The sequence below is a fragment of the Callithrix jacchus genome, chromosome 11, assembly GCF_049354715.1.
Source record: "Callithrix jacchus isolate 240 chromosome 11, calJac240_pri, whole genome shotgun sequence".
Classification (NCBI taxonomy): Eukaryota; Metazoa; Chordata; class Mammalia; order Primates; family Cebidae; genus Callithrix; species Callithrix jacchus.
Window position 1 is genome coordinate 6,121,212 of NC_133512.1, and position 11,450 is coordinate 6,132,661.

General features: G+C 47.9%; 1 protein-coding gene across 24 annotated transcripts in view; it reads right to left on the reverse strand.

Moving 5' to 3' along the window:
* Positions 1-10,657, reverse strand: part of ELMO1 (engulfment and cell motility 1) — a 588,268-nt gene extending 577,611 nt beyond the window's left edge. For 10 of the 24 annotated variants that reach the window (XR_013523823.1, XM_078342229.1, XM_054237001.2 and 7 more), the window contains exon 1: positions 10,108-10,382. Coding sequence is in view for 4 of the 24 variants with exons in the window: in XM_054236998.2 (XP_054092973.2) it covers positions 10,292-10,642 (351 nt within the window). In the remaining 20 variants the exon portion in view is untranslated. Of the gene's footprint in view, positions 1-9,919; positions 10,017-10,107 lie in introns of those variants that run through there. The other 14 variants (XR_013523821.1, XR_013523822.1, XM_054236998.2 and 11 more) reach the window with 3 other exon arrangements.
* Between the last annotated feature and the right edge of the window lie 793 nt (positions 10,658-11,450).

Here is an 11,450-nt window from a genome sequence, read left to right on the forward strand (position 1 = left end):
CACCATCTCGGCTCACCGCAACCTCCGCCTTCTGGGTTCAAGCAATTCTCCTGCCTCAGCCTCCTGAGTAGCTGGGACTACAGGCACGTACCACCATGCCCAGCTAATTTTTGTATTTTTTTAGTAGAGACGGGGTTTCACCATATTGACCAGGATGGTCTCAATCTCTTGACCTCGTGATCCACCCGCCTCGGCCTCCCAAAGTGCTGGGATTATAGGCGTGAGCCACCGCGCCCGCCCTGTCCTCTTGTTTTCTTGAAGAAAAGACATATAAAGCAAATTAATTCTAGTCGAGAGTTTAGAAGGAGTAACCTAGGTCACTTGAAGAAAATTAAATACAAAATGCATGTCTTTGTATCATTTTAGCAAGATATTTTAACAAAGAACCTGAATAGAAACTACTGAATCAGTAACATCAATAATAGCAAATCCCACCCAGTGCTTGCAGGGTACTCTAGTTTACAGTCATGATTGCATTTAATCATCTCTGTGACTCCAAGAGGTAGGGCCTTATATTACCTACATTTAAAAGATGTGAAAACTGAGCCAAGGAAGATCACTAACTTACCGGAAGTCACCCCGCTGGTGTACTCAACAGGAGATCTAAACCCTCAATTAACAAGTCTGTACTTAGCAAACATGTTCTCTAAACCTCTAGAGACTCCTCCTCCTTTTTCCCAAATCCAATCAGTTAGCAAATCATGTAATTTTGTCATCAATATCTACAGGCAAACACAGTGAGTGCAGGCCTCCCCTCCTTTCTCTCTGCTCAGACTCTGGCTGGCACCTGCTGGGAGGCTCAGGCTAGAAACTGGGGGACGGGCCACCTGTCTCCAAGTGCGCCAGCACAGCAAGCACACCGCTTTGTTTATTTATTCATCTGACCTAGACCATGTGTTTATTTGGGCAGGCCTAGCAGGAGCTCCCATCTTTCCTCAGTCCCTCCCTCCAGCCACACCATCTAATCTCTCCTCTAGGTTGCTCTTACTGGAATCCCGCTGTGGCTTTTCCTTGCCTAAAAGCCTTTGGCTTTCCTTTCCGCTCAATCCAAATACCCAGCTCCTGGGATTGCTGGCATAAGGCCCTTTCCAGACTTTCCTCCACCATTATGATTGCTTTGTTCTCTAGATGCATCATATTCTTTCAATACACAGCTTTCCAGATCTTTCTGAAAAGTTACTTCATTTGTGAACACCTACCTCTGTGACCTGCAATCAGGGTAAACATACCTTTAGCATACTGTCATGACTGTCTCCTAACAGATCCTCCTCTGTTACAGCCCCTCTCTACCCTTTCTCCACATATGGCGTGCCCAGACTACCGCATACCAAAGGCAAGCAAAGGCTGGGCGCAGTGCACACACCTGTAATCCCAGCACTTTGGGAGGCTGAGGCAGGCAGATCACCAGGTCAAGAGATGGAGACCATCCTGGCCAACATGGTGAAATCCCAACTCTGGTAAAAATACAAAATTTCATAGAGCATAATGGCATGCGCCTGTAGTCCCAGCTTCCCGGGAGGCTGAGGCAGGAGAATCGCTTGAACCTGGGAGGCAGAGGTTGCAGTGAGCCGGGATCATGTCACTGCAATCCTGCCCGGTAACAGAGGGAGACTCCATCTCAAAAAAATTAAAAAAAAAAACACACAAGCAAAATGGTTGTTGACTGACTGAATGACTGAATGAAGCATTATGATCACTGCTGAAGCCCAGCAACAGTTTAATTTGAAAATATTTATATGCGTCTTAAGGATAAGCCCATCATTTGTTTTTAAAATATACTACAATTAATAAATAAAGGTTTACTATGCTCCTCTCATATAATCCCAAGCAAATGTTTCTCAAAATCCTTCAGTTGGAGCATGGACAATAATTGAGAAAGCAGTTTTAATAAGTCAAAGTCACTTCCTGGCAGTGGAGTAGGCTAGAGATGACGGAAACATATTCATTCCTTGACAAAATTTTTGATTTCATGTGATTTGTGCTGACTTACTATAAAAGTGACAGCACTGGAGAAAATGAGATTTAGCAGCTTCTAAAGACCTTTCATTATTAGGAGAGCTGCATGGGTGTGTGTGTGTGTGTGTGTGTGTGTGTGTAACACACACACCCCCATGCAGGTACGGAACACTTATTATTTAATATAGCAAAGATTCAGTCCCATTCCCCCAAATCAAAATTCTTTTGTAGCGGTCACTTCCAGAGTGGCCCACAATTGGAATAACTGAGGTACAGGTCCACTATAAAAAAAATCTAGGAAACTGTGGGGTGGGGCGGGTTGGGGTATGGACAGGAGTCAAGTAAAAACCAGCCTTACTGAGTGTTATTGGAATTCACTCCTCACTCCACCAAAAATGCGCAATCTGACCAAACTCCTTAACTAGCTCTACCTCCCAAGCCACAGGCTTTCAGGGCCAAGGGTAAAGCCAGCTGTGGTTATGCATTTGGGTTAAAGAGGCCAAAACAGAAAAAAAATATTTTAAAATGCATTACTCTTCAAAATTAGGGGTAATTGTGTGTAGCAGCCTGGAAAATACAGCTCATCCAGCTCTGCCACTGGAACCCCGCAGCACAAAACTCTGGTGCCCTAAATGCAACTGTGAACTGAAAAAAAAAAAAAGGCACAAAGGGCGGAAGGAAGGGCGGAGGGCTGCTATAGGGCTGGTGGCTTGTAAGGCGGCGGCCTGGGGGAGACATAGCTAGTCTCCAACCCAGCAATATCTCTACAGCGCTTGAGCCACTCGATGGGTGTTCTGGACTATGACAGCAGCCAAGCAGAGAAGGTAAATATAAAGCTGACAGATAATTACATAAGAAAATTAGTGTGGCAAGATTAGAACAGAAACCTAATGGACAAAGTGGGAAAGGACGTCGCATAAAGCAGTACCTTGAAGGCTTCTCCCTGACCTTTGCAATGTCCTGGTCACACTAATGGAGTATCAATATCCATTACTATCCAACTAGTCAAGCTGGGTTTGACGAGCAAAGGAGGCGGCGCTGAACTCACTTAACTCATTGCCACACGGACGCTTCCTTTATCTTGTGACAAAGGCCTCTGAAAGAGCCAAGCTCAGCTTTGCTACCCACCTTCCTCATTTCATTTATCTTATTCCCGTTACGTAAACGCTACAGTTAAGGCAGTAACCAGTGGTCAGAATGCAAAACCTTGTTAGGAAACTGAGACAAAAGCTCACTCATTACAATGTTTTTCAGCCGCAGGTACGAGGAAGAAACATACATGCAACGGAAACTTGAAAAACATTTGGATTAGGGAGACAACTGCAATATAGGAGAGAAGAGAGCTAGAAAGGAAACTTGGAGAGCTGGAGGAAAGAAATGAACATAAAGGGTGAGCCTGCTCATCTGTTAATAAACCAACTTAGACTCTAAGGAATAACTAGTAAATAGAAAACTAGGGCACTTATAACTGCTGTTGAAAGTCTACACTGGCTGATAACACACAACTGGTCTCACTTAGAAAGACAAAGCAGCAGTTCTCGGCTGGGGAGAAGAGAGCTGACAGGACAATCTGCAGTACCGGGAGACATCTGGGGTTGTCACCAGCGAGTGACGCTACTGGCATCAGTGAACAGAGGCTAGAGAAGGCGGTAAACATTTGACACTACACAGGACAGCCCGTACAACAAAGGATTACCCAGCCCGAAATGTCAATAGCACTGAGGCTGACACTGCCTGAAATCAGTAAAATGGCCAGTAGTCTGCAAGTAGAAAAAGAACTGCACAAGCAGCCTCAGCATTGCCCGAGGGAGAAACCATCCTGGCCAAAGGACTCCAGCCTCTGGTTCCCTTAGTTGGTATAAATCTATCAACAAGAGATTTAGCAAAAGTTATAAGGAGCTGGAAAACACTGTCGAGTATACTGTCCTTCCAGTTGGTTCCCTCCCAGTTGGTTCATTCTTTTGCCTTCACCATGACTCATCCACAGAGGAAAAATGTTGGCTAAAGAATAGATGTCCATTCTTCTTGGCAAACATTGTTCTTATTTTTGATTAATAAACTGCATTCTGGCTCATTATGCTTCAATATCGTGAGTTGGTTGATGGGCATAGTGTCCCTGAGAGAAGAATCCATTGATGCTCAAAACTAAGGTCAACTTTAGAATGAGATGTACAAAGGGAGGGATTGACTCTGAAGCACCAGGACTCAGTGGCAGCAGAGAGATCCCTGGATACTGTAGCCACCCAGAGCACATCCATCTGCAGGACACACAGGAGTGAAGAGCCTCCCTGGACGCCACTGCAGCATAGCTCCACGTGGGATCCCGGCCTCAGAGGCTGGTAGGTCCAGGGAACCAGCAGAAGAAGGAACTAACTAACTGGGGGAATGTGGCACATATACACCATGGAATATTATACAGCAATAAAAAATGATGAGTTTGTGTCCTTTGTAGGAACATGGATGAATCTGGAGAACATCATTCTCAGCAAACTGACACAAGAACAGAAAATCAAATGCTGAATATTCTCACTCATAGGCGGGTGATGAACAATGAGAACACATGGACTCAGGGAAGGGAGCACTACACACTGGAGTCTATTGGGGGGAACAGGGGAGGGACAGTGGGGCGGGGAGCTGGGGAGGGATAGCCTGGGGAGAAAAGCCAAATGTGGGTGAAGGGGAGGAAGGCAGCAAAACACACTGCCATGTGTGTACCTACGCAACTATCTTGCATGTTCTGCACATGTACCCCAAAACCTAAAATGCAATAAAAAAAAAAGAAGGAACTAAGTAGCACAGACGTCATGGTGCAGGAGAAAGAAACACCACAGTAAAATGCATCAGAAAAGCTGGGTTAAAGGCTCAGATGTACTCTCTGGGTATCCTTGTGACATTTCATTCCTCCAAGCCACATCTATAAAATGGGATAATAATACTATTCTGATTGTTCCCTGTCATTTCCAAAACAGCATCCCCAGAGGAAGGGTGCATCAGGCCATAGAGAAAAATGCTGCGTTGATCCTGTGACTCCAACTCCATTGAGAGAATTCTTTATAGGACTTACCTGATTATAATTCCCTCAACTACTGTTCCTTACCAAAGTCCAACCCACTGAATACATCACAGTCCTGTAGACTAGCAAGTTGTGCCTTTCCAGTGTTTTCTACTGAGGAAAGTTTTGTTTCCTACCTTCACTGTTAGAACTAAAACAGTCAAAACTGTAGCCTCAATTCCTAAAATTGAAGTTCCAATAATAATTCTGTTCAGATTCTGGAAATCAGTGTTTGTGGGGGCCTGGAACATTGAGAATCATCTCCTTCTATTTATACATGTGACTAATTTCTCGACTCAGCACTATGCCAGTTTGTTACTGTAGTTAATTCTGTTTGATGAGCTAGCATTCCTTCTCCCACACGTATTCCTATCTGAAACTTAGGACAGTGACCAAATTCTGCTCATACTGTACCTGCACTTAAATTGTAAAAGCTTAGAAAACCGAGTGCTAAGACACAAGTAGTTAATGTAATCAGGAATCAGGATATGGCTCTGCAGGCGTCAGTTCTGGCTAATATAGATGAGTTCTGATTGTTAACAACTGGATAACCCAAATTATCCAGGGGACTGAGCATCGCAACCAGTGTGTGCATTGTACATGCAGGCTGGCTTTGCTGAACCTAAAAACGCTGTGCTGGCATACTGGAGGCTTTCCTGGGCCACACGCACGGTCCTGGGAGCCACACCCTGTGGAATAACTGGCCTTCATGATCCTTCTATTATGGGCAGTGCAGAGATTCTCAAGGACTTTTTTAAAGAGATGGAGTCTCTCTGTCACCGAACCTGGAACGCAGTGGTACGATCACAGCTCACTGCAGCCTCAGACTCCTGGACTCCAGCCATTTCCTTGTCTCAGCCTACCAAATAGCTGGAACTACAGGTGCATGCCATCATACCCAGCTAATTTTTTAACTTTTGGAGAGATATGGTCTCACTCTGTGAGCCTTTTACTTTCTTCCTTGGGTAGCCAAATCCAAGCCCAGGTCAGGTAAAACGCTTCATCTAATCATGCATCCCAGCAGTGCGGCTGCCACCAGAAGAGATTACAACTGTCTTTGTAATTGGAATCATTCATACGGGGACACTAGATGTAAAATATGAAAGGATAAGTTGAGCAAAGTAAAATTCCAAAGACCACAAAAGTTCTAATCTAAAACTTGGTGAGAAAAGGGAATATCCTGTCGATTTTGTTCTAGGCAAGGTTAAAGAGCTACTATTGCAAAGGGGTCTGCTGCCTCTCTGCATGACTCAAGTGAAAAGCACATCACCTGAGTTTCTGGTTCCTCCAAGATGGTAGCACCAGGGCTTAGCACACTGGCAGGTTCTAAAACCATAGCATTTTTTAAAGTTAAGTCAATAGCTGACAGCACTGCATCTGGCTCAACATTTGGAAAGAGCATCTCTTGCAGGGGATTAAACCAACAGCATTTTGTTAAAAGAAGATAGCTAAGTATTCCATAAAAGTATATCCTTCTAGAACATCTTTATCAGAATCCCTGGCAAGTTGATTAAAAATGTAGTTTCCCCCCAGAATTCCTAAAGTAGACTTTTAAAAATCGTTACCCACATTGAACAATACTTTGACATTAAGACTGGGTGTCTGCTTTGGGAAATACTGTTTTCCACACCACTCTTCTCTTTCATGTTTTAAACAGCTGGTCTTGACCTACAAAAATGATACCATAATCCTCTCATGGGTTACGATCCTAAGTTTAAAAAGCACTTCTCTGGTTGACTAGAAGGAACCAGAAATAGAGTGGCACAATTAATAGCAAACACTTCAGGCTTGTGATGCAGAGAGGGTTTACGAATCCACCACGTTTTCCAAATTCAACAGAATAAACCAAACTATCTACTACTTGGATTGTTTCAGGCACTAAAAAGTGGTTACAAGCTTGAGTTACAAACCTTAATGGTATCTACTGTCTTAGATCTGGAAGGGAAATGTTACCTCCATAAGAACAATCACTTCAACCCTTGAGCATCAGGAAAGATGGTGAAGTAAGCAGTGTGTGATCAGGAGAGTTCCCTGTTTCGCCCCAGGCCACATCCTCTGACAAAGGCTTCAAAGCCCTCCCTTTCCCCACCCTCTCCACCCACTCCCACCAAACACCCAAAGGGGGTAAATTACTTTGAAATAGTTAAGTACTGTTTTCTTTTCAATATAGTAAATGTTCAAGACTTAGCGGCACTTGCAGAAAACCTTCCTCTGTTTTCTCACTTTCATTTTCTTTCTCCTAGGCATTTCTCATCTCCCCTCCCTTACAGCCTCCTGTCTTAGCTTCCATTTTGTAGGAGAGTAGAATGGGTTACAGTAGACGCCTCTGACTTCACTCCCCTTATAATAATGCCCTTCCTCCTAGGCTAAAGCAACACAGACTTCTTTAAAAGACCTTATCCAAGGAGAGTGATGAAACACCAGATCTGGAATGGTTGTGTTACAAATTATACTGGTTCCCAAGGAATCACCTCTCTGTTCCCTTCTTCAGGCTGAAATTCCAAGGGAGAAGTCTACTCAAGGCAGAACAGGGTCTAAATGAACAGTGGCCTGGCATAGGGGAGAGGCCAGGGAAAAAACAAAAGCCCATTACTTGGGCTTCTCATTTGCACTAATGCTGCAACATTTTCCTGGTATAATTTCCTGGCGGACCTCTCCCAATATAGCCACCTCTCAGTCAGTCTACAAACACTTATCGAGCACCAATGTCATGCTAAGAATCCATCTAGGTTCTGGAGCTGTAAACAAGTCAAGGTAGTCACTACCCTCATGAACTTCTGCTCTAACAGGGAGAGAGACGATACTCAAATACACAAATGACTGTATAACGTCAGGGAGTAAAAGGCACTAAGACAGAAAACAGTAACGTAAGAGGCCCAGGGAGTGTCTCATTGCTATTTAAATACGGGGAGCCCAGGGAAGGCCCCCTATAAGCTGACAACTGGGCGGAGACCTGAAGGAAGCATGGGAAGTAAGCCATCTGGACATATAGGAGAAAAGCTCCTCCTGTAATATCATGTGCAAAGGCCCTGGGAACAGAACTCGGTGAAAAAGGAGAATGTAAGGCAGTGAGGATGGCTGTAGTTACCAAGGACAGTAAACATGGCCATCATTAGAACTGCCCATCTTCTTGCCCAATGACTGCTCCAGGCTCTGAGTTCCCCCAGATTCCAATCCAGGTCTGCCTCCCAGACCGCCCCTCCCTGATACCTACCAGACTTCTTGTTCCCCAGTTCACTACCCTCCTGACATAACCTCTCCCCAAAAGTCCCAGCAGTCCAGGTCATTCCCTCACCATTTACCAATCTAATTAAAAACAAACGAACAAAACAGAGTAGAAAAAAAGGAAGCATGCTCATTTAATCACAGCCTTAGGGACAGGGAATGTACAATGGTAAAGAGTAAAGGTTAAAAAAGTCAGTTACAAGAAAAATTAAAAATTTTGCTGTGTGCCTGCAGGGGATCTGGCCTCCTAACTTACAATTATTTTCCCCCAGAGCTGTAAATTGGGGAACAATAATCTTTGAAACAACCTTGGAAAAGCAGGCATGGAGGTGAGATTATATGAGAACCCTGGCCAGAGGAGGTCCCAGTAACAGCTGCTGCCAGCCTGCAACCTCAAAGTGACCCTGAGAAGGATTAGATCCCTCTGTGTCCCAAAGTTGTTCGCAGGGTTTTGGTATTTAAATACAGGTTATTAATTACTTTTATAGAAGCAAAAGAGAAAGACTCAGATATTCTTTCACAGCACACCCCCAAGTCGCTGGCAGGCCCAATGGGGAGCCTCCACCTCTGGGGGCCCCAACCCCTGTCTTAGGTTGTCTGAAAGCTTAACCATAACGAATTAGGCCCAAATCATTCATGGGCATCGGTGTTGGGAGGCTCATTTGGTCCAGCTCATACCAAATATGTTCAATGAGTCTCCGGAGCCGTCCAGGGGCTCTCAGAGCTGGGTCACTATCTGGGACCAAGCCTGAGTCTGGCTGGTCCTTTAAGTTAAGGTAGGTCCTGCCCCGCCTCCAACTTCAAATGCCCCCCCCCCACCCCAGGCTGGAGAGGGTCACTGGGCGGGGAGTTCCTGGCTGTGCGGTCACACACACACACACACACACACACGCCGACACACACAAACACACACACACGCCGCCTCGCGCGCGCTCGCGGCACAGCACCGACTTCCCAACCTCAAACACACGCGCGCACCCCCAACCCCCACCCCGAGACAGCTGAGTTCTGTATTTCCTCTTCCTCAAAGCGACTCCGGCGATCGCGGTCGCCACTCTCCGCTCGGATTCCCAGGCCCCCGGCTTGCCGCCGCCCCCTTCTCTGAAGGCGCGCCCGGTGCGTCCCCTCTCCGAGAGCCGAGATTTCCACGAAGCTCCACAAAGCCCCTCGCCGCCTCTCCGGGTCTCGGCGGGGATCCCGGCGTGTCCCCTGGAGGAGAGTATTTACTAACCAGAGCCCCCGGGTCTCCGGGCTGCCCAGACCGCCCTCTCCGGCCCTCCCGGCCCCCTCCCTCCGGCCCATCACCGCCCCCTCCCACGAGCGCGCTCGCTGGGGGATTCCCTCCCATCCCGAGTGCAGGAGAAGACGCTGAGTCCGAGCCGCCAGCCGCTTCTCTGGCTCTATAGGAATCTTGACTCCAAGATCTTAGCCCCACACATCCCCGTCCCCAACAGCCCCGCGCCAGCGTCGCAACCCTCCGGCGCCCCCCTCCCGCAGACCCCGGTCGAAACGTCTCGCGGGCTCCCGGGCCCCGGCCCTGCGCTTCATCCCCCGGCGCCGCACCTCCAGCGCCCCCTCCCTCCGCTCCCACTCCCACTCCCGCCGCCCCCCGAGCTCAGACTTCCCCGACTGCAGAGCGCCCCGACGCGCCCGCAGCCCTCGCCCCGACGCGCCCGCAGCCCTCACCCCGCCGAGCGCGGCGGCCACCCCCGCCCGAGCCGCTGCGCCCCCAGGGAGGAAACAAAAGTGTCTCCGCGGCGCCCGGAGCCCTCCGGAGCAGGACGCCTCCTCCCGGCCCCAGTCCCGGTCCCCTCCCCGGCTGCGCTGAGGTCAGCCAGTCGGGGCGCGGCGCCAGCCCTGGAAACTTTACGAACCTGCTGGGGTCGCAGGACAGCGGCGGCAAGGGTTCCCGGGGATCAGAGCTCCGGCGACCCGCGACCACTGGAGGGGAACTGGAGGCTCTGTCGCCCAGCGTGGGGCCGCGGCGGCGTGGGTGGCTCTGCCTCTATCCTGTGCCCATCCTCGCCCGCTCGCGCTCGCCCCAGCACACGCACTTACACTCCGGGTCGGCCGGCTGCTGCACCGCCGGCTGCCGCTGCTCTCACTTCCTCTTCCTTCCTCCTGCTGGCCAGAGACACATTTTGCATCTGCAAGAGATCCGGAGATCAGCCGCGAACTCCCCTCCCGAGCGGACGCTGCGGAGTTGCAGCCGCCGCCCCCGGCACCTGCGCCAGGACACTCGTGGTCTGCGCGTTCGCCTTGCGCCCGCACCCTGGTCCCTGCCCACTGCACTTTGCCGGGGGGGGGGCGGTGCCCACGACTTTTTGAAGTCCCCCTGCTTAAAAAGACAGAAATGTCAAACACCATGCATGCCTCAGATCTGCTATAAATAATATGTGTGCAGAGCATGACTTCGATGAGCTCACACGCGGCGTTTGGAGGCACTAATTAACTCCGACACCTTCATAGCGCCACCTCCGGGAGGCCAAAAGCCGGTAGCATCTCCTTACATCTTTTTTTCATTTTTGGCAACCGGTTCCGGATATTAAGGGGAAACTTCGGTGGGCTGTTTGAACGCTACTTTAAGACGCGTTTGTTTTGACGCTGTGCCTCTACCCTTGGACAGAGTGGCAAAAAATAACAAAACGTTTCCTCCGTCTCCGTCGACGTCTACGTATTTACTAATCCTGCAATTTAAACTACAAGATGTATTTCTAACCAATTAAATCAGGGACTTCCTAATTTTGCATAACTTTAAGGCAGGACGTTCTACCCCCAGTTTGGTATTTAGAATAAATTACTTAATTCATTTCATGCAACCTACTTACATCATTTTCAAAGCAGAAATCAAACACGTGAACTCCCAGCCCAGCTGGCAGGAGGGAAGAGGATTGCAGGAGGAAACACCTGTCCTCACCCAATTCACAAATACCTGCATTGGCAAAGGAGGTAAGTTGGGGGCAGGGAGGCGTCAGAATCAAGGCGGAATGCTAAGCTCCTTTCTAAGATCCTCCCAGTCAAGAGCCACTGGCAACTGTTGAGCACTGAAATGTGGCTAGCCCTGAGATATTCTGTAAGTGTAAAACAGACATACATTTAGTATTTTTTAAAATGAATGTAAACTAACTCGTTAATTGTGATTGTATTGATTACATTATTGCAAATCATGAGGTAGTTTGATGTAATAAGTCAGCTGGGTTCCTCATATATTGGGTTA